This window comes from Anas acuta, chromosome 21, assembly GCF_963932015.1.
Source record: "Anas acuta chromosome 21, bAnaAcu1.1, whole genome shotgun sequence".
Classification (NCBI taxonomy): domain Eukaryota; kingdom Metazoa; phylum Chordata; class Aves; order Anseriformes; family Anatidae; genus Anas; species Anas acuta.
The window spans coordinates 4425193-4453144 of record NC_088999.1 but is presented as its reverse complement, the minus strand read 5'-3'; the positions used below and the strand labels follow the sequence as shown (position 1 = coordinate 4453144).

Below are 27952 nucleotides of genomic sequence, written 5' to 3'. Positions count from 1 at the left end.
TTTTACAGCACCTGAAACGATGATGTTGGGGCAGTGGGATTTGCACCACTTCAATGCTGAACAGACCCCCGTGTGATGTCAGAAGTACCAAAAAGACCGATACAACTTTCTCCCCTGCTGACTGCACCAGCGCTATGTTTGAAGACTACAAATTAAGCCATTATAACCATACAAAGAAGGTGGTATTTGGAAAAACAGATTAAGGATATCTTTGTTGTCTTTTTTTAATTAACAGGGATGAAAGTAAACCAGATAAAAACTTCTCTGAATTGATCCCTGAAGAGCTTAAGAGAGCAAACCTGAATTTTGGATAGCAACTTTGGAGTCCATGGTTCATTAACACTTCCCACCTCCTTTCCCACCCTGAGATGCTTCTGTTGGCAGAGATCTCCCATTTCCTCACCCTGTGTTTCCGCTTTTCTTTCATAATATCCTTGGTGTCCTGCAGCATTTTCTCTTTCCAAAGGTCAAAGAAATACGAAGGATCCGTGTAGAATTTAAGTGCCTCTTTGCCATCGTCCCTAGAACAGGGAAGGGAAAAACACACACAAAGAAGGGCCAAGTCACGCGTTTGTTTGAAGCCCAAAGAAAACACAAGTCACAACCCCAGATAATAGTTTAAAAATCTGCAGTGAGAAGGTCAAACACTCTGCTTTTGCCTCCGTCCTCCTTTTCAAAACAAGCAGCAGCCCCCCCCGCCCCACAGCAGTCACCGCTCGTCCCAGCTCTCCTACTTGCCATCGCTTTCGCCCTCACACCAACTCTCCATTACTCTGGATTTCAGCACCTGCAGAACTCAGCCGCTCTGAACAACCGCCAGGAGAGCAGCAGGTCTCTCACTCCAACTCCCACTTGTTTGTCTTGTATTTTTGGTGTGAAAAAAAGCTCTTCCCAGCCCAGGAACCCTAAATCAGACCGGCAGCGTCCTTGAAACTCATGAGTGCGCGTGCACGCACACACACACTCTCCTACTTTGCAGTGCAGCCGCGTCTGGCAGAAGACAGCTGCCTCCAGCTATCTGTAATTACTTTTTACCTGTTCAAAAGATATTTATGGATGTGGGCTAAGTCTCTGCATTCTGACCCCCTTACTTCTACTTCATACGAGATGAAATGGCACGGCAGGACTGCTAAGAACTGGTTACACAGCCCGCGTAGGTCACACCAGATGTCTCAGGCCAGGCTCTGAAGGCCACAGGACGTATCTCCAGACCTACAGGAGTCTGCTGCACCCACCTGGGTGAGAGCCACATACAGATGTACGCTCTGCAGTTTGCACTGCGGCTTTCTGGAAAGGAGCCACAGGGCTACAGCGAAGCACAGGAAAAATGCATCATCTGCACAACACCTAGCATGTTTATGCAGTGCCAGCCAAGCCTTGCCCCAAGGCAGTCACAAAAGTGACAGCGGGTAACCAAACGTATAATTTTCGAGCTATGCTCATTTGTACAGCCTCAAAAGCAAAGTTTCAGGTAATCCCAAGGATGGAGATTTCCTGGTGGACCTCAGTTTGGCAACAATATTTCCCACTGAAGACTGTTACTGCAATAAAGCACGGGATGGGAGATGATCTCCTCAGCAAATTGGCAGGAAAAGGTGCTCTGTAACGGCACCAGGGCCAAAGGAGGCGTTGCAGTGTTACCTGTATGGGGAGAGAATGTTGAGAGGTGGAGGAGTATTGCAGGTCCCATAGGTTTCAAGGACAGGAACTGGGAGAGAATCTCTGTCGAAGAGCTTCTGGTCCTGAGTAGTGGAGCTTTTGAAGGCCTTCCTGCTGTTGATGCCTTGCAGAGAGACTGTAAGAGAGAGGAGAGAGCTAGTGAAGAACAGCTTGACCCAGGCCAATGACACTGGAGATCAAGTAGCAAACATCTGATTTCAGTTGGAGTTCTTGGCGTGCTTAGCACTTCTTAAGGTCAGGTTCCTTTTCCCACAGATCTCTCGGGAAATCCAGCAAATCTCAGATCATGTCGTGCCAAGATCTGCTGCAGGAACTCTCAAGAGCCGTGTCTCTACAGATGTGATTCCAAACCCCTGTACCCAAGACCCAAGAAATGCATGGCTATCAAGCTGCTGAGGAGCAAGTTTCCACGTGGAGACTTGCTAACAACCACATCTCGACTCAGCCAGAAAGGCTGCCCACACGAGCAGCACGGTGCTTTCTGGGAGGGGAGGAAACAGCCCCTCTTAGCCCAAGAGAAGCCATTCCAACACCAATCACAGCACCGGGCTTATTGTAGGGTCACGAACCAAGCATGCTGATTCACCGAGGATCTTTACCACGCTTGGTCTGCAAGGACTCTGCTCCACTCCATTACCTTCTTCCTCTTTGGGATCCAGCTGAGTGACTTTGACTTGCAAGCGGTCAACTCTCTCGACTAGAACGCTCACCCGAGAGGCAAAAGTGTTGGCTTGAGTAAACAACTCTCCAAATATGTCTTCTGCAAATTTACCTGCAATATTAAAGCGTCCACGTTACCCCCACCAGCCACAGCCCACATGCAACCTCCCGATTTGTTCTCCTGAAGAAGGAAGGAAAGAAGGAAGAAGAAAGAACCATACTTTCTTTTCAAGTTTGTCAGCGTTAAGTTTAATACCCAGGAAGACAATGCTCTGTTCCACCAAAACCTGGCATTTCTAAGGGATCTTTAGGCCGTAAAGGAACAATGGAAACACACAGTCAAGTCAGTATTAAAGTGATGAAAAAAAGAGGGGCTGAGAACATTATCCTGGTCTGAATCTGGATGGGTCTGCCGGTCCTTTAAGATCCTCTGCTGTTCTGTTTATTAGACAAGAAAACACAGTTAGGTTTTTATTGCTCTGGAGAATCTCAAAGGCTCCCAGTCTCCAGCAGGCCTGCCTCCAGGGTAACTGGCACGTATTTACAAGCTCAAAGTGCTCTGCAACTAGAGAGCAGACCAAGTCCTTGATCCTACAGCCTGAGCTATAACCACAGACGAAAGCACTGACCCTTTTGTTCCTTCAGGTGGCAGTGTCTGAAAAAATGATGCATTCACGTTTATTCTAAATCAAAAGCAAAGGGGAACTTCTTAAACGGGAATATTCTCTCTGTAACAGCTTGGATTGCCCAGTGGGCCGCGATGACAAACATCATCCATCGTTTGGACGGCGCGAGCGCCCAGGGGCTTGGATCAGGAGCTCGCTGCACCACTTCGAAGCATAACAAAAAGATGTGCCCTGTCCTCGGGAGTTTCAAATCTACACAGAAACAGGAGCTGACCACAGGTAGGCAAACTGAAAGCAAACCAAGAGCCTGCAGTGAGCTTTCTGCTCTGCTCTCAGGCGTAACCTCAAACCGGGAACCCCAAGCGTGCTGAGGACAAGGCTGAGCCGAGCAGACTCGGCACTGGCACCAGACGTCGGCCCATGGAGCTCCCACTGATGGGAAACATTTCCAGCCACGGCTGCTGGGTACGAGGCTGCTCCCAATAAGCAGCCTGGTTTTGAAGCACATCATCAGATGGCCGCCAGTTTGCTCTGGAAGCTGTTACTCCTAAAGATCCTCGTCGACATTCAAGGAAGGAGAACCAGTTGGAAGCCCGAGTTTCACAGCAATTCTGGAAAAGCTGCGCGTCTGCACCAAGTCACATCACAAAGACAAGAGCCTCTTCCACATGGCGAGCAAGGGCACCCGCCAAAGCCTCTACAGACCCCTTCAACTGCCTGGCTGACACCATCGCCAGCAGAAGCTGTCCATTCTCCTCCCCTTATCAGCGACTCGTTCGCAGTCCCATGCAGCTCTCCTTCCACTGCCAAGCCCAGAGAACAAACCAGGTTAAAAAAAAAAATAAAAATCAGCCTCCTCCAGCCTTCTAGGTGGCAACGCCAGCTCAAAGTGACTGCAGGAAGCAAATGCTGGAAGTTGACTTCAGCTGAGCTCCTTCCACTCTCCCAGACAACACCGTCTCCGCATATGCTCCATTAACGAGCCCAGCCAGCCTGCCTCAAACTCAGGGGGAGGATTTTATTTCTGGAGACCTAAGGGCCAGCTAGCTCTTGCTGTAGCCAGGTTTCACGAAGCCCAGGCTCTCCTGTTTGACCAGAGGAAGCGAGCGTTTAACCGTAGGATCATTTGACACTCCCCCAGCAACAGCTCGAAAGGGAAAAGTCGTAATTCGGTTCGACCTTAATGAGAACTGAGAAATCGTTTCCAAATTTCGCAAGGAACTGCAGCAAGCATTAGGGAAAAAATAAGGTCTTTGGTTTGCAAGGCTGAGCAGCCCATTTCAAGCACAAAATAACGCAAACAGCATCGCCTGTGGTGGTTTTGACCCTGGAAGAAGAAGGGGAGGTGTGCGTTGCCCTGCCTGTGTAAGCGCAGCGGCACCGCCTCATCAGCCAGGATCTCCCGTTCCGTGTTTCACGTGCAGTTTCAGATGGGGCAAGGCAGAGATTCATTTTTTGGTTTAGTTACTTCGACTGCAAAAGTGCAACTCACAATCAGAATTATCTCTGTCATGCACTGGCAGGAAGACAGACGGCATGATTTAATAGGTCTTTCCATCTTTAGCTTGTGGATTCTATAAAACCACACACAAACGCACAGTCGACTTATACAAAGTGCTACCAGCTGTGATAGTAACGAAGGCTAAACTCACTGGAATATGAAAGTTTGACAAGATTTATGTTTGCATCTTTGTAAAGAGACTGTGGTGCACTAGGCTTGGCTGATTATTCACTTGACAGGGCTGTCACAGCCTACTGAACCTGCTTTACGTCCCTGTAATGCTCACCGTACGAGGAAGGAGCAGATTTCTTCCTCCCAAGCGAGGGAGGGAAGGCAGGGGGGCAGGAGGTTGGTCATCTGGGGGCGAGCGCTCCGCAGCAGCTAGTCTAAATATTGCTTCGTTTCAAATACTGCTGACCCTAGGGAAGCGGGTAGGAGGTGGTGCTCTTCGTTCCTCCCCGCCTGCCTCGTGCCCTCTGTCAGGGAGAAGCACGCCGGTGTCACCGCAGCCACCTCTCCTGAGGGTCCCCCTCCGGTGCTCCCCTCGAGGTACCTGAGATTGGTCCAGCATCATCCTGGGGCAGTTCCCCGGTAAAGGAACCGGGCTGCAGTTTGCCTTCCAGAGCTTTGCTGCCTCTGATGAGGCAGAGGCAGGGAAGCTCTGAATATCTGAGGTCTAAATCTGGAAGATCTGCGAGGGCGCTGCCACGCTAACCCCCCGCGTGCCTTTGGACTGGGATTAGCCTGCTCTGCAGCTGAGATTTGCACGGCTTTCCTGCCTCCTTCCTCCTCATTTCACATGCACAAGATGGATTTAACTCACACCCCACAACCATCTTGGCTACCAGACCTAATAAACGAGCAAGGGTCAGTCGGATACAAGCGGGGAGACTGGCCCTGCCCGCGCAGCGACACGTCTGCAGCCCGACCGAACGCGATACTGACTGGCAGCAAACACGGGCCCAGGTTTTACCAACAGCCCTGGTTTTTCCCTGCTGGCAAGAGGCCGTGCCCAAAGCTCCCCCGCCACGTTCACGCCGCTGCAAAAGCCAAGGGGCTCGCTTTGCAGAGCAAGCAGGAGCGCTCGCAGACACCGCGGCGAAGCCAAACAATATATTCGTTTGATTATCAAAGGTTTGCTTCAAGGGCAAAGGTGGCTCATCAGAAGCCCGAGCGTTTCGACAGAGGAAAGGAGTCATCCCAGAGAGACCACAATTAACTCTTCTCTCCTCCTATGGCACGTAGGCCCACGTTTTCCCTCTGGCCTTTCCAAGGCTGTCGGTCAGCCCACCGGAGAGCTGAGCTCGGCACGGCTCCAGCCTGCGCCGCCATTTGAGCGAGCAGCCCCAAGCCCCCCACGCTCCGGAGGCAGGGCTTCGCTCAGGCTGGGGACTTTGGGTCTTCCAAGGTAACAACCAGCAGGGGCAAGCAGGCGCCTTCTGCATGGGCGCTTTAATTATCTTTCATTAAAAATAAGACTACTTACACGCTGCAGATTCAACACAGTCAAGCTCCATTTAGTAGCGCGTGCAATTACAGGCACATTCTCCGGCACAAGATCCTGGCTGCTCTGAGAGCCTCCCATTTTACAAGCCTGAGTTGTGCTCCATCCTTCCATCTGCAGCTTCGCCGCAGCCCTTCACACACGCACGCACGCACACACACACGCCCCCCCCCTCCCCATTTTCTTTTCGATGGGGAAGGCAGTGGGACCAGGGAGATGAAATTAGCATCGGATTTCTTTAGGAAAACATTTTAGCATTACCCAGGGAAGGCAGATGGGGGAGAAATAGGAACACAAGAGTAGAAAGGGAGCTAAATAAAGAGCACTAGCGACTCCTGAGGGCAACGCGCAGGCTCGCCATGGTACTCACTCAGGCTGCCCAGCTGTCGAATGACATTTGCCAGGGTGATGTTGGTCATGCATTCCAGCTCGCTTCGAACGCTAGGCAACGTCTGACGGCACAGGTGCCTTGGCTCAATGTTCCTCGTTACTAACGGCATGGTGGACCTGCTTCAGGCACTGTTCTGAAAGATGAAAAACAACCCAAAAAAGAAACAGGAAAGGATTACTCAACCGCAAATTCCAGGCACACCAGAGCCATGGTGTTCGTTTTTCCTGCTCTCAAATGGCTTTATTTATAAGCCTCCTTTCCCCCCCTCCTCTCCACCCTTATAAAACTGGTTCTTCAGACATAAAGATCCTGCTGTTCCACGACTTGCAGTGACAGCGGAGCCCCGCCAGCTCAGGTACAGAGGCAGCGCTGGGATCTACACGCCGTCGCCCACGCGCAAGGTGCTGCTGGCACCGCCGCAGCCGTTGTTCCCTTCCTACCCATCCGCCGCCTCGGAGCAGTCTCCTTCCTCCCGCGCTCACGCACGGCGTCTCAGGTTTGCTTAAAGCGAGAGGATGAAGACGGGAGAGGTTAAAAAAAAAAAAAACACCGAAACACAAAACCACACAGCTTCTTGCAGCACGCCGAGGCGGGCACGGTGCCTCCCTCCTGCAGCAGCACGGCCAGGGCTCTCCTGGAACAACAGGAAGCGCTCGCAGCTGACCAGGAAACTTTCTGGTGGCTGTGCCTTATCCTGCAGGCTGCACCCCTCTTCCCTTGGGAAATCCCCCAGGGCTGAGGTTTACACTGGACCATTGTTTTCGTGCCGGGGCAGCGGAGCGCTGAGGGAGCTGTAATCAGGATGCAGGGCCAGAGCGCGCTCGGAGGAATCAGGATTGATTGTGCCACGGGCAGGCCGAGCTTCCAGGGCTTTCTTAAAAATCAAGGAAACACAAGTGGCAGGAAGTTAAGCTGCAGAAAGTGCTTTTACGTGCCTCGAACCGACAAATCTCCGCTGCCAGGCCCAAATGGGGGAGCTGCAAACATCTCCCGGAGCGTCTGCCTCCACCAGAGGGGGAAACTTGGGGGAAACAGAGCGAGGAGCGCAGCAAACCTTCAAAACCTGGCGAAAGCAAACCCAGCCCGACCTCCTGATTAATTTAGAAGGGGAAAGAACGGCTTTTCTAGGTCAGCAGAGGAGCAGCCCGAGAGGAGCAGCCAGCTCCCATGTGATAGGCATGCTGATCTGCCGGGGCTGGGTGTAAAAATAAAACAGGAAGCGAAGAGCTCGGGGAACATGGCTTCCTGTCACCAGCAGCAAAAAACCCAGCGCCATAAAAAATCAGCTGTTTGCTCTTGACTTTGAGCCACCCTTTGATAGTCTCCGTGGCAGCTGGCAGCTTATCTTTGAGGTCCAGGAGTCCTTCCTGGATGCTTTTCTATCAGGGTGTTAAGAGGAAGAAGTGGGCATTATCCCTCCTAATTACCTCCCGAGCCAGATTTTGAATTGCTAAATTTGACCCATTAAGGCAGAGGAGTTCAAGAGCTATCTCCCAGACAAACAGCTGGAGGTTGCCATTTCGCAACGCCTCCGAGCAGGGGGGGGTTTTGTGCACTCAGCCCCCCGCGCCAGGAGAGGGTCCCCGAAATTGCAAAACCTCCCCGAAGAGGGGAGCTTTGCCTCCAAATCGAGAGCAGCAGAGATTCTCCGAGGACCGAGCTCTGCGTCGCTCTTCGCCGTGCCCAAATTCTGCAGCAGCCCTGGGTAACTGCCGGGATATTTAAAGAACAGGGCGAAATAAGGAAGGACTCTGACCTTCGCTTCTAAACACCCCGGGTTTTATTGATTACAGCCCAAGCCCTACAATCTTTTGCCAGCTTTAGCGCTTTAAGCCAGACAAAGTTTCCCAGCTCCCCCCAGACTGCAGTCTGCACCAACAAGCAGCTCTCATAAACAAGGCAGCATTTGCAGGCTGCCTGCGTCGAGCTTCTCCCCCGTGCTCCTCGGGGCTTGGCCAGGGCAGCACATGCGGTGGGAGCTGCAGAGCCTGGGTGGACACCGAGCCCGGCTGGAAAGCTTCCACGGCACAGGACAGATGGGAGGAAAACAGCAAGAGGAAAAAAATGGCTCTGTGAGGGGGAGAGATGTGAGCCTGCAGTGAGAAAGGGAAAAATTACGCAGATGATGCTAGGTATGGCAGGTCAGAGGGGAGCAGGTAGCACAAATCGCTGCACTTATGGGGTAAAAAGGGGCAGAAAAATGGAGAAATGCCCCCAGAATCCACAACCCCACACCAGCCTGGGTATGTTGTCTGCACCTTTCCTCTCCCAAAGCCTTTCCCTTAAGCCTGTTTTGAAACCAAACGTGAGGAGTAGCGGTGCCAGCTGCTTTTTTGCGAGGGCACTGCCCGACTCCAGCAGGAATTTGCACCGGTGCAAGACAGCCAGCAGCGAGCAGGGCTAAGAAAAACCCTCCCTTTATAGCCTAGCTCGTGCTGCCAGCCACCCCCACCCTCCCGGCACAGCCTGCCACACTCTGCAGCATCCAGAGTTTCGCCCTTGTGATGGCTCCAACGGCGCCGCCTCTTCCCAAGGCAACGGGGATGGCTCCAACGGGGACGGCTCCGCAGCCCCACTGCTGTTCCTAACCCCAAACGAGGGCTGGCGAGGCAGCATGAGGAGATGTGAACCCTGCACAGCACAGGAGGGATGGGATGGGTAATGGATGAACAGCCAGACTCCGCAGTGAGGGTTTTAAAGCAAAATTTCCTCTTCCTAGAGGAAAAGGACAAGGAGGTTTGGGGTTTCAGATGGTTTTGCAGCAAGCAGGTAGGAAATCTGGGACCTCCAGAGCCTGGTGCCAACTGCAGCAAGGAACAAAAAAAGCAGTCAATGCCCCCAGAAGGCGTCACTTCCCCGTTAGACCTCATTTTTCCCCATCAGTCTTTGGCGGGTAGGTACAGAGATAACAGCTAATGGGCTCCTGTAAAACCTTCATGCCTCGTGAGTAGGTGGGACAGAGATTAATAGGCTGGATTGGAAAATGAGCAGTGTGTTTTGAAAGCAGGAGGGGCAGAAAATAAAGTGCAGAAGGGACAACAGACGAGAACGGAGGGAGAAGGAGGAAGCAAAACACCGAAGGCAGCACAAGACGCACGGCTGGGGGCAGGGAAGGGCCACACGAAGTGAAACGAGGAAGGGCCAGGCCTAAAAAAGCTTTCCAGGAGGCTCTTGCTTTTCTTCTTTAAAAGAGTCATTAAGAAAGTGATTGACAGCATGCTACCAGCAAGGGCCAGCCAGAGATGCTTTACTTTCAGTAGTCAGGGCAGAACAGCACAGCAGTTTTCCACCCCAGCTCGCCAGAGTGGTCATCAGGCATTAGTCACTGTCACGTAACCACCGCAGCCCATATATTAGGACTAAATCCTACCATTCAGAAGCAATTTAAATGAATCGCGAGGCCAAAAAAAAAAAAAATCCTTATCTTTTGGGCAAAGATAAGCATTTCCACTCGCTTATTAATGCCCGAGATTAGATTTGTTTCGGCGCTGGAGTCTGGGGCGCGGGCGCTGCTTATTAGACACGGCGAGGGAGGCGCTCGGCGGGCACGGAGCAGCCCCGCTGCCGGGGGGAGGAGAGGGGAAACTGCCTGCAACAGATTTCTGGGGAATTTGGGGAAAAAAAGGCAGCACAGTGAAACCCAGTGTAGCTGTGTGAGGGAAGAGTTGAGCGATCCTTGCTGGTTGCTGGTTGGGAGAGCTGTTGGGAAAGGTGCTGGTGCCGCTCGTGCGCCAGATCCAGAAGTGCTGCTGCATCGATCCACGTCCAAAATGCTCGTCCTCCTAACCACCCTGCTTCACACCTTCTTCGAAACAAGCAGCAAGAGGCTTTTCTGAGGTTCCCTCACGGTTTGTTCTCCCCCACTGGGAGCAGAAGCTCCCTACCTGCTCGGGGTGAGCACTGCTCCTGCAGCCTCCAAGTCACGGCTTGAACAGGGGAAGGCTCCGCGCCGTGTTAGGACGGCGGTGACTAAAAGCCAAACCATCCGCAGAGCCCAGCTTCGCCCCGTGGCTCTTTTCCCTTCCCTCGCCTCCCCGCAGCTGCACGCCGCCCCACCTCCAGCCGGGCATTGCCAGAATTCCTCAGAATTTCCCCTCTCCCAAAACGCTTACGCAGGCGTTGCTCAGCCCCGGCCCGCTCCGCGCCGGCCCGGAAAGTTTGCTGAGCACGACAAAAGCCTTGCCTGCTGCTCTGCCATTCCTCGTGCTCTTCCAGCCACCTCGTTTTCAGGATCCATCGTCCTCCCCAGCAGCTCCCGGGCCGGCTCACCGCCTGCTGGGACCCCTCGTGTTTCTCCAGCAGAGCAGGATTCGTGCGCGGGGCTCCTTCACGTGGCTCCCTCCACGGCGAGCTCTCACCTGAACGCCTCGCTCACCGATTTTTGAGCGGGTTCTGACTTCAGCAATTATTTCTGTAAATGCTCTTGCGGTGCTGGAGGACAAGCGTGGCGCAACACGGGCCAGGAAAGGGGGAAAAAAAAACCCGCAGCGTGCCATTTTTGCCTTCTCTAATCCAGCACTTCGAGCAAAGCCCGAGGTAAATTTAAGACGAGCCTGCTGCTCCCAGATTCCTGATCAGCAAGTCATTGACTGCTCTCCGCGTGAGCCCTGCTGGAGCAGATCACACAGGAATCCCAGCTCTGGATGAGAATCAAGTACAATTGGTTCGTTTCAAGCGAGGGCTGCCAGTCTATAAACCCCTCGCGCACAAAGCTGCGCCTTATTGACTATTTTTAATAAATAGGGCTGGCACAGGGAAATTGGGCGATTGTTCCCGACAATAAAGGAGACAGACTTTGATTACGAGCATTGAGAAGCAACGCGGGGACTTTTTCGGATGGAGGAGTTGCTTTCCTACACGGGTTCCGTCAAAAGCAAACAGCAACTCACAGCAAACGCTCCCTAACGAGCGGTTTGGAGAGGGGCAGCGAGGAGCACCGGGGGTCTGGGGGGGTTTGGAGGGCAGGCAGGGAGCCCAGGCAGTGCTGCAAGGTGAGCCGGGGGTGTGCGAGGCACACAAAGGGCTGTAAATAACAGGCGGGGAGATCTGGCGAGGTTTTTCTCGCCGGTGTTTGAGCGGGGAGCATAGCGTTAGTGGGAGTCACCTGGGTAATTCCCTGCGCCACCTCTTGGATCGGGGACCATCTGCAAATAAATCTGCACCCCGGCGGTGCCGTCATCTGTCACCGTGTCTGCTGCGGCACAAAGCACCCAGGGAGGACACGGCACGGTTTTGGGGAAGGGGAGGGAAAACCGAGCTGGGTTTTGGAGCACCTCGGGGTGACCGAATCGCCCTGAGCAGCAACCCCCAAATCCTCTGCCTGGCCACAGCCTCGGAGCCCAAGCCTCGGGCTGAGCAGCCTTTAGGAGGACCCGCCGGGGGATTAGACACACCAGCAGGTTTGGGAATGAGGGAGGAAGGAGATAATCAGATCTGAAATTCCCATCAGTATGAAATGAGACTTAACTCAGTAGCTTGCCAACGCAGACTGACTGTTCTTTCTAATGTCTGTGACAACTCTGCTTCAAATTTCAAGCTTCTCTCAGCAGTAACTACTCCCCCATGTAGCTGTAATGGCCAGAAAGAGACCGGCTTTTATGTAACCCCAAAAGACTAGCAGAAAGGGAAGCAGCAGCCACACACACACACAGAGAAGTGGAAAAAAAAAAAATATTCAGCAGAAGGCTCTGCTGAGCGCTCAGGGCTATATCCAAGCGCACAATGCAGCCACAGAGAAGTGGGATGCAGCAATCAGGAATGCTACAGTCACACACTCGGAGAGAGACCTAGCAATCAGTGCTGCATCCGAGCAATAGGGAGGGAAATTATAGAGCAAACTGCCATGCGATGCCACAAACTACTCCAATCCCGCCAGCTGTAACAAGTATTCATTCCCAAAAACGCGTCACAGGCTCATCTGTCATTAAGAGCCCAGCCTGCCAGCAGCTGAGCAGGAGTCAGCAGCGCAGGGCAGCTGCGGGGCTGCTGCCTTTCACGGGGCTTTGCTCTCCCCATGAGCCACGGGGGAGCTGCACGGGTAAATCCCCGTGCGCGGGGGGAATGTGCCCCCTGCGTCTCCTCCCGGGTGCTGAGAGGGCTCGGCTCTGCCCCACCACCACACAAAGCTTTCCTGGAGCAGCATCTCCCAAAAAAAAACAGGCTGTCTCCTAGAGGAGAGCACAGGCAGCCCCCCGAAGCACCCCTCTGGGTATTACCAACCCACTGTGACCACCAAGTCCAGAATTAGGGTGACACGACCCTAATGTGTGTTGGCTACAACGTGGGGCAGGGGCAGCGCCTCCGCTGCGCTGTCCCACCGCATGAGGAAGCATTGTGCAGTCCTTGAGACATCAAGCAGCCAGCCTGCTCGCTTCCCGGAGCAAAAATACCCTTTTTTTTCTTTTTTTTTCCAGTCCTCTGGCTCTGAAAAATGCAAAAGAGACTCGGCAAGCCATTTTCTGCGTTTTTTTTTTGTCTGGCTCATGCATTATCATCATCATTTACTGCCCTCGAGGGGATTGCACAGGTGTGAGTGAAAATTTGGCTCTTCCTTTTAAACTTTTGTTATCAGCTTTACCAAAGATGATCTTGCTGCAGTAAACGCCAGCCTGTTCTCCTGGAGAGGGACGAGCTCGAAGCTGCTGGCAGGAACCAGGCCGGGGGTGGAAGGCTGGGGGTGCCTCTGCTGGGGAACAAACAGATCCTCCGAGCTTCTGCTGAGCGCAAACGGTGCCAGCAGTTTGACCTAGCCATTTTTTTTTTTTTATTCCTAAAACACACCATTGCCCTAATTAATGTTTTCATTCATTTAGCTGAAAAACAAGTTAAACAAAGAGGGTCACCTGGTGTTCCTATCAGCGCCTGGCGAGGATGCAGGCAGAACAAACGCGCTGAAATAAAAACTCTAGAAGAGCTGTGACAAGAGAAAGGCAGTTTAGTTCAATTAAAGAGAGCTGTCACAGAGATTTGATTCCCCGAATACGGAACTATTGATTAAACAGGAATTAAAGCTCGGAAACAGAAAGGTTTCAAGGTCTTTGCTGGGAGGATATCCATCAGGAGAGAGACAGCGCTCGAGGAGCTCGGGCTTTGTTGCCTCCTAGGAAACAGGAGAGCAAAGGGGGCAGAACGCTTCCCCAGAAACCCACGCCTCGTTTTGGCAGGGGTGCAAGGTCGGGGCCAACGCAGACCAACACCAAAAGCTCCACAACAGGTAACTTTGGATTACCGAGGCACAGAAAGCCCCGGTAGGCTCTCGGATATTCCAGGAGCGTGGGGCAGAGGCATGGCCAGGGGGCAGGCTCGTGGCCAGCCACAGGAGGTCCCCAACAAGAGCGCCTGCTAAAACGGGATGGCCCCAAAAGCACGTCCTTAAAGGTCGAGGCTGTGAAGCCGTGAAGCTTTCTGGGGCAGAAGCGGCTTTGTTTCCGTCCTGGCACAGGCAGAAGGAGCACTGGTAAGACTCAGATCCCGTTTCCCGAGGCTCGGAGGCTGTGCTGGCACCGCGCTGAGCTGGAAGGGCCGCGGGTGGGTGCCCCCGGCAGGGCTCCCAGCAGCTCCATTTTGAGGTAGGGCAGGTAGGCTCCAGGCCACCTTCTGCAAATGGTGCACGGCTGCTAAAGCAAACACGGCCCGAGAGCTCCTTCCCGGGCTGAATTACTGCTAACGAGGAGAGCGAGTGAGCACGGCTGCCTCCTCTCCTCCCCACCAGCCTCCTCGGGCAGCGGGAGGAGAGGCTGGAGCCTGGTGGCTCTCACAAAGCACCGGGTGCAAAGCAGCAAACTCGCCTTCCAGGGCAATTAGCACAGAAAGAGAGGGTGTGGGTTGTGTTTTTTTTATTCCCCTAAACGACTTATTCCCCAAGCCTGACCGTATTTTAAGCTTCCTCTGCAGCAGATCAACTCCGTGGCGTTTGCAGCTAAGCTCAGCCCCCTCTCCTTTAACACGCGCTAAACTATTTTGATTAATGAAAGAAGGAACAAACCCGTTCCAAGTGTTTTCTGTGCAGCCCAACTGCTCTTTCGGTTTCAACTCACGCCTAGATAATTATATCACAGCTCCGAGTGCCCCCACCCTTCTGCTGCACTTGGGGAATACTGCAAAGATAAGTCTTTTCTTAATTATTAAATGTAAATAGCTCATTAAATATAATCCAATTACTTTAATTGTAAGAAAAAGGAAGTAATTACAATATGTACATGTATTCTTGCCTGAACAGTTTTAAATATCTTAAATGAATCTTCGCAGCATTAATATTTTAAGTTAACCTTTGACATGAGAGGGGAAAAAAAAAAAAGCAGACAGTGACTCCCTGATATTTTCCAGAAGTGTTTTATCTGCTGGGATTTGTCACCAAAAAAAAAAAAAAAAAGAGGACAGCCTTGAGCATCTAAATTAAAGTGGTTTATAAACAGTGTCTTCATAAAGTCAAAATAACACATGGGTTTTCTATTGTGGGAGGCAAAAAATGTTATATATGGTGCCACATTAGGACCCTTAATAGGCTTTTTGGATGTCAGGAACGGAGAAAGGGCATCGGAGGCACTCCTGAAACGTGGCAGACCCGGCAAGCCCCCACGCACCAGGAGCCCCCACATCCTGGTGGCTTTTCCGAGCCCTTCCCTTTGCCTGGCCGTGCCCGAGGGTGAGGAGAAGGGCCCCCTGCCCCACTTTGGGGGCTCCCCAATCCTCCCTCACCTGCGTGCAGACGCGGGGGCTGCTCTTTGTGCACGCCCGGGCACGGCGCGTGATCCCGGGCTGCCGCTGGGGATTTGCAGGCAGAGCTGCGGGGAGCCGGGAGCAGCAGCAGCCTTCTGGTTTCGCTCAGCACAATGACAAGCCCTGCGCTCACTTTCTCCACCGGCGCAGCCAGAGGCACCGAAGAACCTTCCAGGCAGGCCCCAGCGGTTCCGCCAGGCCCCCTGGTCTGACAGGGGAGGTCGAGTTGCAGTTTGGATGCGGTGACAGACGCCTGCGTAATCTCCTTGGGACGGCCAAAATAATAATAAAAAAAAAAAAAGAAACAAGTCTTTTTTCCAACTGGCGGCTCCATGTTGCATGTTCCCAGCCCAGCGGTGATCTCACCTTCTGTAATCTGCAAGCACCAGGCTCCGTATCACCCCGAAGTGTTTCGGAGGGGCTGAAAGCATCGCGTTACTGCACCGACCTCTTCGGAAGCAGAGCTCAAGGCCCCGGTTGGGATGCTACAGAAGCAAGTCCTCCCACCAGAGCTGACCACAAGGGCTATAGATAAGCTGCTTTATGGAAACCTCTCGTGTGAAGCCGGCCCCTAGACAACCTCCTCGACACAAGGCTGAATTCTCAAGAGCGACCACGAGGCTATTTTGTACAAGCTAACGACGCGTGCCTCTACCGGAGCCTCCGAAGGGGAAGCGGCCGCTTGTTTCGTGCTGCCCTAGACCGAAGGGAAAGGTTTTGCACAAGCTGTGTTTACAGCCACACGCCTTCCCCCAGCGCAGGATCGGCTCGGCAGCTGCTGGTATTGAAAGAACAGGATCTGGGTGTGTGCACTTTTTTTTTTTTTTTTTTTTTTTGCAGCTGCAAGGCCCGAAGCCGAAGTGTGAGCTTTTTCTTACCGTGCACAAAAGCTGGGTGCCTGAAAGGGAACTCGCTTCCGCTCTGGCAAGCACTCAACCAACTCTTTGCCGGGCTAAGGGGTGGTCGGGGAACTTTCACCCAGCCATTCAGCCCGGGCTGACGTTCCCCCTCCCTCCCAATTAAATCCCATTTCTTGCACTCCATGCATGAAGCACGGCCCCGCCGACACACCAGGTATTGTGGCTGCCGGCCCCGCTCTCAATGCCACTTCCAGCCCCGCGTCGCTCATTCTTTGGGTGACAGAAAGGACTTCTGCTGCACGGGGACTCAGAGCGAGACTCTCACAAGTAGGAAAAGGGCGTCCGGTGAAAAGAGGAAATGAGAAATTAAAACCACACTCGATCTTATTAGCGGTAATACCTCCGGGTCAACCGAGTGCTCTGCAAAACGCCCCGGCATGGGAATGGTTCAGGCAGGGCTCGCTCCGACGTGCTGAGTGACACCAGTCCCTTCGGCTGGTACAGGAAAAAAATATCAGAGACCATCAGCAGCTACTCCAAATGCCCAGCTGGGATGGGCCACGGCTAGAGCTATCACCTGATGCACTGCAGGAGGATAAAGTTACAAGATTGGGCTGGGAGGAGCGTTCCCCCTCCTCCTTTTCTGACTGAAACGTTTTTTCCTCTCTCTCTCTCTCTAGGGATTTCCAGCATCTTATAAGCGAAGCCTCTCTGAAGTACCGCAAAGTGGCATTGCTCATCATTTCGGTAATGATAGTAAATAAGCTCCAGTATTTTGTTGATCCTTTTCCTTTTGCTTTACAAACAAAAGGTCAGAGTCATTAGCCCAGTTTTACGAGCGAGGAGAAACGGAGGCCTGGAAGAAGCACACGGCTCCGTAACATCCCAGGGAACGTCAGCGACTGAACAGGAGGCGAGACCCGAACAACAGCGAGGACGGCCAGGCTCAGCCATCCAGCCCCCAGACACGAGGCATCCCCCATGCACGGGTGCCAGGTATCAGGTGCTGAAAGGAGAGCCTAAAAACAAGCAAGAAGAAACGATTCTCCCTGCTGTCCTTTCCCACGGCGCAGCAATCTTCTGGGCCTTCAGACCACGCTGAAACAAACACCATGACTGGAAGCTGGGGATTTCATTTCCATGAACTGGTCTCATCGGTTTCTGAGTGCACCCAAACAGCTGGCACCTGTGAAACCCTGGGGCAGGGATCCCACGGCCCACGTTCAGCACGCACTGGGTGAAGAGACACTTCCTCCTCTCGCCCCCTTTACTTTACAATTGGGTTTTAAGCTCAAATCCACGTGTGGGAAGAGGGCCTTGGCTGCAGAAAGCAGTCGGTCAGAGCAACCCATCACCAGCCGTACTGAACGAGTGCTTTCCGAGGTGATCTGACGGCATCACACGGCACAAGGGACGTTCAGTTCCTCCTGACACCTTCCCAGCAGAAAGCAACGTGGTGGACTCCTGGCTGGGGGCTGGTTTCCAGCAGCAGGAAGGAGCTATGTTCAGTGCAGGGCTCTTGGTGCACTCCCTGTCCCTGTCCCCAGAGCACAGCAGCCCCGTTACTGTGCAGAACTGAAACCTTCCAGACAGGTCAGCAGAGATCTCAGAGCAGTGACACGGTGACAACTTCCCATGCAGAGATTTGGGCCTTCAAGAGCAAATGTCAGGGGTTGCTGATACACAGGAGTCCCCCATCTTCCTCTCCCACCATCACAGCACCCCTCACAGCTCACTTCTCCCAAGAACCACTCCACGAGATGACAGAGAAGGTGCCACAAGAACAGAGCAGGTCACTGCAGACCCTGTTTTGGGGACCCCAACCAAGACCCCTGCTCCTTCACCACCTCTCCAGAAAATCTCCCAGCAGAGGCACGCGTGAGATCCGCCTGTGCTCCTCCTCTTCTGCAGGAGCCCAACACCAGGCGGCCTTCCCATGAGCTCAGGAATTAAGGCAGGATCTCAAGGAACAGTTTCTCAGGTGAAGGCGAGCTTTGGACCGAGGCTGCGCCGAGCGCTTTGCGCTGCTTGCTCAACAGCACGACGTGGAAGTTCACGCTTCGGCCCTGCTGGGGAGGGACCTCCCCCTGCTGCCTCCCGGGAAGGAAAAAAAAGCCCTACCTACCCGAAAACCACGATTCGGGATCAGCCCCGAGGCTGCTGACCTCCTGCAGCAGCTTCTGCCTGCTTCAGGGCCTGATGGGCTGCCCCGACAGCAAGCCTCCCCTCCTCAAAAAGGAGGCACACAGCCCTTTTATTGCACCGAGTTGCAAAAATACGAAGGAAGTCAATGTCAGCGGGGTGGTTCTGCTCCGAGCAGGCGTTTGCCGATTGCCCAGCAGCCACTTCCACCTGGCTTTTTTAAAGCTGGCATTTATAAACACCGAAAATATTCCAATAAATGTTAATCCGTGGTAAGCGAGGGCCTGATCTCGCCAGTATTTAGCCCTGTGCAGCGAGAAGAAAGGCGCAGCACAAACACACAACTGCCTCCTACAGCTCCCGGCAGCAGCGAGCACGGCCACGCCACCTCTGCTGGGAGAAGAGCAGAGTTTTGCTCTCCTGAGTTTCGTTCAGCACGGGGAAAGCAGCATTTCTTCACTTCTGCTTCACCTCCTGAGCACTGTGAGGTTCAGAAGTGACAGCGAGGAGCAGGCTGAGCCCTGAGCGGCCGCACCGGGCCCCGTCCCGGCTGCTGAAACATCCTGGGAGTGGGTTTGGGCTGCGTGTTTCTGCCTGGTGCCCCCAGCCCCTCCTGGGTGAGGGCACAGGAACACGCCAGCACTCACCAACCATCGCCGTTCCCTCCTTTTCCTGGTTTGCCCAAGTCGTGCAGCACACACAGCTGAAGGAAGAAGCCTCACTTGCAAAATTATTCAGCATCAGAGTCCAGAAAGCCTACCAAAACAAACTACCTGCGCGGATTAAAGCGTGGATTTACACTCGTTGAGATCTTCCTCGTTGCGGCCTGACAAAGGAAACTATCCTGATTTTGTGGGCAGGGTGATCCCAACCCCCTTTGTTCTCCCATCACCATCAAAATAAAAAAAAAAAAGAGATTGATTTACCAGCGTAACTCCGTGCATATGAGGCAATCGCTGAAGTTTTAACCCCTCCGCCCACGCCGCGCGATTATCTAAGCTTTGTGAATGAAATCAACTTTTCCTAGGCCAGCCCCGAAGAATGAGATACATTCAAGGCATGCTGAGAAACTGGGTTGGCAGTTATCACGGAGGTTGTGTTATTTGTTATGAATCACTGCTCACAAATGCCTCCTGAATTGCAGCTGAAAAATGCCCCGCTCGGGTCTGCACGGCGCGTTGCTCACCAGGAAACCAGGCCGGGGCTGCGGCCCCAAGCCCCCCCAGCCCCTTTTTCACTTCACTAAACCACGTTTCAGGGAGGGTTTGTACAAAATAAAGTGGCTGGGAACACATCACATCGCTTTTTTTTTTCCTCCTCTTCATCCTCCTGCCGAGCCCACCCCCAGCATAGCTTCGGAAAACCAGAGCTGGAAGGATTTGTTAGGAATGCAGACCAGGCAGAACCCAAATGGGGAAATCTGGGCGAGAGCAGGCACTTTGCTGCCACACCTCCGATTCTGGGGGGTTGGGAAGGGACAAATTAAGCAGGGGTCCAGCTAACATCACCCCACAGCAGCTCTCAAAACCCCAGAGAGCTTGGGAAGGCTTCGCCTCCACAGCTGCGAGGGGGAAGACTGACAGGCAGGAGCCAGCACGAGTTCGGTTGGTTTAAAAAAAAATAATAAAAAAAAAAGACTGGAATTTGGGGCATTTACTTTTTGAACTTGTTACAAGGTATAAAAAAAACTTGTTTATTTTTTAAAGCAGCACAAATATGCGGTGTGGGGAGAAGTTTACATTCGGGTGGCTGCTGGAGGCTATCCTCGTACAACCCCTGCTTGGGACGGGCAGCGAGGAGAGCTGCTCCTTGGCCGAGCAGAGCGAGGCTTCTCCCCACGCAGAAATTGCTCATTTTTAGACAAAGCTCCTGGGTTTGAGCCCTGCGGCCACCAACCGGCCCCGGGACAGCGTCACCAACCGCAGCTCCACCAAAGATTAGAACGAGCTGGGCCTCTGCAGCTTAGAACAAGCTCTCCCATTCAAACTTTCATGAACAGCACTCAAAAAATAATAAAAAAAGGCTTAAAGCTGAAGTGTCTGCCCTGCTCCACCCGGCTTCCTGGCAAGCTTGTCCTTGGCTGTGACAGGGAGCAGATTTTCAAAGTCACCCCATCCCCACACCGCGTTTCCAGCGGGTTTGTTTTTAACCAAGGTTTGGAACGAACTCCGGGTCGGTTCCCCCAACAAAAACCCCGCTCAAGGTCAACAAGAGGCGAAGCCGACCGAAAAGTGTCGCAAGGCAGCACTCGGGCAGCTCTGTGGGTGCTTAAACCGGGGGGGAAACACAACAATTCCCCTTCCTCATGTGACCGAGCGCTTCCCACCGAGTCACGCTCTGCATCAGCCCTGCCGCTGGGAAACTCACGCGCCCGCCGCTGCTTCCCAACCTCGCCGTACTCACACGGCCCAGGGAAGGACACAGAGGAGCGGGGGTTACAGGTGGATTAATAAATTCCAGCCTCGTCTGGAGCAGGTGTATGTAATGCCAGTTTTTTTGTTGTTATCAGTATTATTTCGGGCCCGCAGCGCTGCCAGCCCCTCGTGCGGACCCGCCAGCGCTCTGCCCTGCGTGAACTCGGGCAGTTCTGCTGCTGCCGAAAGCAGAACCTAACACCAAACATGAAACTTCTGGCGAGGAAATAAAAAAAAAATCCTACCCGAGGACGCTCTTTGAGGTCAAATCATCGCCAGGAGGGAGGAGCTGCCACCTCTCACCTCCCTCCAAAGGACATCGACGCGTATCCCAAAGGAGCAACCCCAACCCGAGCCTAACTAGCGAGGCACAACCCCGAGGACATCCTCCAGCGACTTGATTTCTGCCCTGGAAGGAGGCGAAGGGCTGAGGGCTGAGGTCAGGGGCAGGGCAGTGCTTCTGCCCCAGCTCCCCGACCTCGTCCCGTTCCACCCTTCCCCATGAGCACCGAGGGATTTACCAGTGGTGAAGACATTTCCTCACCTGGGCTGCCTGACCCCGGGAGTTGGATGTTTTATGGCCCGCACACAGCCGGGACGCCCCTGCCCGTGGGTCCCCATCCCACAGGGAGGCTTCCCCAGCGCCCCGCACGCTGGCTGTGTGGGCAGGAGGCAGGCACGCTGCTCCACAACCACCTCCAAGCAGGCTGCTGACAGACCCCGACAGCACAGCCCACAAAGTGAGGGACGCTCCCCAGACCCAAAAACACCCCAGCCCCACTAAACCTTTCCCAGACCCCCTAGACTCCCTAAACTCCTGCCCCAGACCCCCTAACCCCCCCTCCAGTCCTACCAACCTCCCTTTCCTGAGTCCATAACGCCTTTCCCACACCCCTCCCCAGCCCCTCTAACCCACTTCTAGACCCCCTAACACCCTCAGCCCCACTAAACCCCCTCCTAACCCCCCTAGCCCCTCTAACCCCCTAGCCCTGCTACTCTCCCCTTCAGACCCCCAGCTACTCCCCCAATCCTCCTAACCCCCCTCTCCTGACCCTCCTAATCCCCTTCCCACACCCCCTTACCCCACTTTCCAGCCCCCCTAACACCCCCAGCCCCACTATACCCCCTTCCCACACCCCCTAAACCCCTTCCCCAGCCCCTCTAACCCACTCCCAGCCCCCTAACACCCCAAGCCCCACTAATGCCCCCTCCAGCCCCCCTAACCCCCCTACCCACCTCCCCTACCCCCCTCTCCAGGCCCCCTGACCCCCCTACTCACCCCCTCTAAGCCCCCCAGCACCCCCAGCCCCACTAACACCCCCCAGACCCCCTTACCCCCCCTACACCCCTCTTATCCCCCAACCCCCCAGCCCAGGCCCACCAGCTCCCCCCAGCCCCTCAGGCCGGCCCAGGGCCCACGCCCTGCCCCGAGCCCTGGCTCCTGGGAGGGGCCGGGCGAGTGTTAGCCCAGGACCGAGCCACAGCCCCCCCTCTATCCCCCCCCCGGCCCGGGGGCACCGCAGCCCCTCACAGACCCTATTAGCTCACTTTGTGGCAGGAACCACCGCCCGCCTCAGCCCCGTGGCTCACTATTTGGCAAGGGCCTAGCAGCCCACCCCAACCCCTCCGCCGCTCTCCCGAGGCCAGAAGCGGCCGGGAAGGGCCGGGGGGGGCCCCGCTGGCTGCTCTCAGCACTCACCTCGCTCCGGTGCTGTCCTCTCCGGGCCCCTGGGCTCGCTACCACCAGGGCGGCCCAGCCCGGCCGTCCGCCATTCCACGGCTCCCCCTCCCTGTCCTGACTGAGCCTCGCCCCGCCTCCTCCCGCTCGCCGGTCCGCCACGCCATTGGCTAGCAGGCCAGCAGCGCCGCCACGCTATTGGCTGAAAGCGGCTGTCTATCAAAGCCGCCCTACGCCACTTGCGTACGAAAGTAGAGTAGCCGGAGAACCCCACCCAAGGCGGCCGCGCAAAGAGAGTAAACAGGGAGGGAAGTACCATCAGGGGGACGGGGCAGGGGGAGCCTCGGGGAGTTTTGGGATGTATCCCCGGGGAGGAGGGGAGAATCACGACATCGAGCGAAGTCACGATATTTCTAAAATCTTCTCATGGGTCTTAGAGGGACAAAACACGACAATATTACCCGCGACTTTAGAGGAAAAGGGGGGTGTCTTTCTCCCCCCCCCCCCCCAAGAGCCTCCCTTTGGTGTCGCCCTCCGCCTCTACGCTCTCAGGCCCTGGGAGGAACGTTCCAATGGGGGAGCGGGGGGGGGAGTGGGACGGGACCAAAGGGGAGCGGAGGGGGGGGGAACGGGGACAGGGCAGGGCTGGGCGGGCCGGGCCTGGGGGGGCCTCGCTGCTGCTGCGGGCATTGGGGGGGGGGAAACCTGCAGCCCCTGATAGATGGGGGGGGACAGGGGGTGGGGGGGACGTGGGGGGGGGACATAGGGCATGGGGGGGCAGGGATAGGGCATGGGGGGGGACAGGGGGCATGGGGGGGAACACAGGGTTTAGGGGGGACAGGGGTAGGGTATGGGGGGGTCACAGGGCATGGGGGGTCACAGGGCATGGGGGGGGACACGGGGCATGAGGGGACATGGGTAGGGTTTGGGGGGGTCACAGGGCATGGGGGGCCACAAGATGGAGGGGACACGGGGCATGAAGGGGACATGGCATGGGGGGGTACAGGATGGGGGTGGATATGGGGTGGGGGGGACATGGGGCATGGGGAGGGGGACACAGGGCACGGGGGGGTCACAGGGCATAGGGGGGACATGGCACGGGGGGGACAGGGACAAGGGGTGGGGGAGACACAGGGCACAGGGGGACATGGCATGGAGGGGAACATGGCACAGGGGGGTGTATAGGAGGGGAGGGGACATGGGGTGGGGGGGACATGGGGCATGGGGAGGGGGACACAGGGCACAGGGGGACATGGCAAGGGGGGACACGGGGCACAGGGGGGGACAGGGACAGGGCACCCAGCCGGGCTGCAGCCAGCAGCTCACGCTGGTAGCCACGGGGCTGGCACCGTGTGTACCTGTGGGGAATGACAAATTTTGGGGGCCCCACAAAAGGCAGATTTGTGCTCGGATTTTTCATGCTTGGCTCTGGCTGAGGCCGTGGAGGCTCCAAAAAGCCCCCCCCAGCCTCCAGCTGGACCATATCCTCCCCGGCCCCCCCCCGGGGTGTGTGGGGCAGGTTGTTGTAGGGCTGAAATCAGCAGCACCTGGGGCATTAAAATCTTCCCTCCCCTGCCCAAATCTTCCCTCCCCTGCCCCATCACCGCCACCAGCACCGGGTTCTGTTCAGCCAAAAAAAGCTGGAGGCATCTTTGGGTGCTTTGGGGCAAACCCCACTGATTAAATCCCCGTCAATCCTGCGGCTCCCTGGATGGACACCCCCAGCCCTGGGTACCCGGGTACCCACCCCCCCCCCTCAGCACACCCTGGCCGAGACGAGTGCGTGATGGTGATGGAAATGAGCTTTTTTCACACATTTTGCGCCGCCCCTCCACGCGCAGCATCCCGTGGGTGCCCCCCGGCCGTGCCCCCCACCCTCCAGCACCCACCCCTGGGTGCGAGGCGCTGCGGGAGGCTGCGGGAGGCTCCAGGTTTTCCAGGCTGCCAGCCAGCCGTCGCCTTGAAGAAGATCTGCTTCCATCTCAAGGTGTCACAGCCTCAAGGGAACCACCTAATCTGTCGCTGCGCCGCAACCTTTATCTCTTCCCCTGCCTGTGCGAGAGGCTCTGTTTATAGCTGCCGAATAATACCTGCTAAATTGCGGGATCCGGCCCCCCCCTCCCCGCGTGGCACCCCCCTGACACTTGTTTCTCGGCGAGAGGGCTGCTCTCGCCTGCCAGGTGCCTTTTGCTGGAGGGAAATGCTGCGCAGGCTGCTCCTGCCTCTCCCCCGGGTGGGCTCCGGCTGCATCCGAGCCCCCCTAACCCTAGCGGGGTCCTGCCCCGCGCTGCTGCCCCCTCCGCTAAAATCCAGCAGGTCCAGCCTCAGCCCTCCTCTCCACACCCCAAGGATGGGGACGAGCAGAAATCCTCAATGGGAGGGACAAAAATCCCTGCGTGCCACCCCAGCCCCGCACGAGGCCGTGACCGCGTCCTTGCCCGGAGGTGCTGGGGGACGGTGGCCAAGCGGCTCTCAGGTCCCCCCCAGGCTGTGCCGGGGAGCCTCGGGTGCCCGTCCCTGACCGGCTGCCCCCTTCCCTGTCCTTGCCTCCGGCAGCTCTGCCCCCCCGCTGCCCCCCGTGCCTCACAAAATGGCCGAGGAGCGCGGCACGGCGGCTGGCGCGCAGGCAGAGCGGCTCCAGCTGCAGCCCCGCTCCCCGTGGGAAGGCCGCCAGGGCTGGCAGCACCAGAGCTGCGAGGATGCTCCGGGAACGGGCACCCAGCAGCATCCCAAATCCCTGGTTCCTATAAAAGTCACCTCCCTGCTGGTATCGGTGGCAAGCCGGGGTGCGTGGGGCACACGGGGTGCATGGGGTGCCCAGGGCGCACGGGGCACACGAGGAAGTGCGCAGGGTTCCTGGGGGATGCATGGGGGGCACTTGGTGTAGGGGAGGCATGAAGGGCTCAGGGGGCACAGGGTGCATGGAGCACACAGGATGCAGCAGGTGCCCGTGGTGTGCAGGGTACACGGGGTACATGAGGTGCTCCTGGGGTGCAGGACACACGGGACGCACAGGGTGCCTGTGGTGCCCAGGACATGTGGGGTGTCCCTAGAGCCCAGGGCACATGGGGTGCCCCTAGAGCCCAGGGCACACAGGGTGCCTGTGGTCCCCAGGACACAAAGGACAACCCTGGTGCCCAGGACGCTTTGGGTACCCTGGACACACGGGACACTTGGGGTGCCCGTGGTGCCCAGGACGCACGGGGTGCCCGCTGCCCACCGGGGCCCCGGGCCAGCTCGGCGGCGGGCAGTTGCCGCGCCGCTGACATTTACTAATCAGCTCTAACCTCGGCTGCACACCCGCTCGTCTCGCTTGCTGTCTTGTCTCCATGGAGACTCCGCAACCTTTGCTCACTCGTTAATGGTATCTCAGCAAACGAAACTCCAACGCCACCCAGCCTTCCCCTCCCGGCCCCGGCGAGGGGGAGGCTCGCCCACGGGAGACATCCTCCCCGCTCCCCTCCATCCCCGTCCCCTCCCGCAGCCGGGGATAAAAGGGACGAGTCCTTGTTAACGAAGGACCGAGCCAGGCTGGGCCGATCCGGGGGCAAGTTCTGACGGCGGCGCGGGAGGAGGGCGAGCCAGCATCCTCCTCGCCGCGAAAACAAGACCTGGCGATTTTATTGCTGCGGCAGCACCGACGGGCTCCGGCTGCGGGATGCCGGCCAGGAACCGGCTGCGGTGCCCAAATCCCTTCCCGAGGAGGATTTATTTCGTGCAAAGCCCGGGCGGTGGCCGTGCCCGGCGTGTTTGCGCCCCCCGCGCCCTCTCCCCAAACCTCGGGGTGAGCGGGGTGGCCGCGCACCCCCCGGGTGCCTGCTCCGTCCCCGGCGTCCTGCTCTCGCCGGTTCTGTTTTCAAATTAACATGGGAAAGATGCCCATTACCTGCTTCCAGATAATGACTATGATTAGGCAGAGCTCTGCTGCCAGCCGAGATCTGAAGGATTTCTGTGCACTCCAGCAGCGCTTGCCGGTGCAAAAACAAGAGCAATAAAGTGTAAATAAAAGACTAAAGAAAATAGCGTGGTCCATCAGCGGAAGGGTGCGCGGAGGCAGCTCTAATGACAGCCTTTCTGCCGCCGTGTCGCTGGTCGAAGCCCCGCCACGGCCAAGGTGAAATTGGAGAGGGGCTGCCCCACGCCTGCACCCCACGTTTGAACCCGGATCGGCCTCCGGTTGCTCAAAACCGGTGGTGGTGGTGGTGATGGGGTTGGAAAGAGGGGAAAATAAATAAATAAGTAGAGATGTGCGCTTGTTTGTGCTGGGCAGGAATAGGTGAGCTGCAATATAATGAGCAAGGCTGGCCTTGGGGGACTCCCAGCCCCGGCAGGAAGAGCTGTGGAGAGGAAGGAAAAGGCAGCCCCATCTCCTGAGACCTCTGCGCCAGCGCACAGAGCGCTCCCGGTTGCAGTGCTGCCCTGGGGTGCCCCGTGCCCTGAGGGCTGGGGGGGTTTCTGCCTCCCCAAAAGGATGCCCGCAGCCCTACGGGGCTGGGGCTGGGCAGGGGGTGGCGCACGGAGGGGAGGATGGGCTGGGGCACGGCACCACACAAAGCTGGGCGCACAGCTCGGCTGCGGCATCGTCCCCCTCCTGGCCCCCATCCACAGCCCTCGCTGCCCTGCAGGCTCCCTCGTGTCCCCAAAACACCGTGGCACAACCCAGCCTTCGTCCCCAGGAGGATGAGGATGGGTTGGGGCGCATCAAGGGGACCGTGAGACGGGGACGCCCGTGGCACGTGGCAGCACCCTGCCCGCCCTGCACCCCGCCGGGGCGGCTCCCCGTGAGTCAGAGGCGGGCAGGGCTGAGCTGGCAGCGGGGCACCGCTCACCGCAGGGCTCAGGGCGAGGAAGAGGACGGCCGATATGGGGCGAGGAAGGGCGGGAGGCACGTCCCAGCCTGCGGCACCCAGCCATGCGCCCGGCCAGGAGCCTCGCCTCCCCCTGGGGCTGCGTTCCTCCCCCTGCACCCTCCGCGAGACGAAGGGGACCGGGGTTGGGTGCGCATCCTGGGCACCCCAAGCTGGCCGTTTTCCATGGGTTTGGCATTTGGGAAGGCAGAAACCCCCTGCCCACGCTGCTGGGAACATTTCTCCCTGGCTCGCCCTACACTGCTGGTGCCTAGGGACACGGTGGCACCGTGCCCAGGGACACGGCGCTGCTCCCCACGGTGACCACTGCCTCCCAAATCCTCTCCCCCACGTGGCTGTGGGCAAAGCGGCTCCCCGGGGACCTGGTGGCCCTGTGTCACCCTGCCGGGAGGGATGACAGAGCCACAGGGCTGCTGCAGGGTGGTCCCCCCCGGACCCCCATCCCGGGCAGGGTCACCGTGGTCCCGGTGCCCGTGGGCGCTGTCTGCGGCCACAGCCCAGCCGGGTGGAGGCCTGGGGAAGGAGCTAATCTCTGCCCCGATTAGGCAGAGTTCCCAGCAATGGAGGTTTCTTCTTCTTTTTTTTTTTTTTTTTCTCCCCCCTCAGTGATAACAAATAATAATATAATCCCCTTAATCCCTCCCCGAGGAGCCGGCGTGCACACCGAGACAGGAAGCGCGGCGCTTCTGCCGCCGCTGATAACCTGCACCATTTGGGCCCTTGGAAAAACAAACAGCGGGGCTGGCACCGCACCCCCCAAAAAAACCCCACGGTGCCCCCCAGGTTCCCACCCCAGCACCCCCAAACCAGACCCTGACCCATCACCAGCCCCAGGGGACAGGATCCTGACCTGGTTCCTCCTGCAGGGCACAGCCAAGGTCCCCACCACAACCAAGCAGCTCCAGCCCCC

At 56.5% G+C, this 27952-nt stretch overlaps 1 protein-coding gene across 2 annotated transcripts in view; it reads right to left on the bottom strand.

The window, feature by feature from the left end:
- WASF2 (WASP family member 2) overlaps nt 1–22353 on the bottom strand; it is a 32124-nt gene extending 9771 nt beyond the window's left edge. Inside the window, exons 1-5 of one of the 2 annotated variants that reach the window (XM_068658020.1) lie at nt 22196–22353; nt 6342–6495; nt 2318–2452; nt 1642–1795; nt 404–521 (exon numbers count right to left, since the gene is read on the bottom strand). In XM_068658020.1, the coding sequence (XP_068514121.1) occupies nt 404–521; nt 1642–1795; nt 2318–2452; nt 6342–6471 (537 nt within the window). In that variant the 5' untranslated portion in view covers nt 6472–6495; nt 22196–22353. Of the gene's footprint in view, nt 1–403; nt 522–1641; nt 1796–2317; nt 2453–6341; nt 6496–6802; nt 7024–22195 lie in introns of those variants that run through there. The other variant, XM_068658022.1, reaches the window with a different exon arrangement.
- Nucleotides 22354–27952: the final 5599 nt, after the last annotated feature.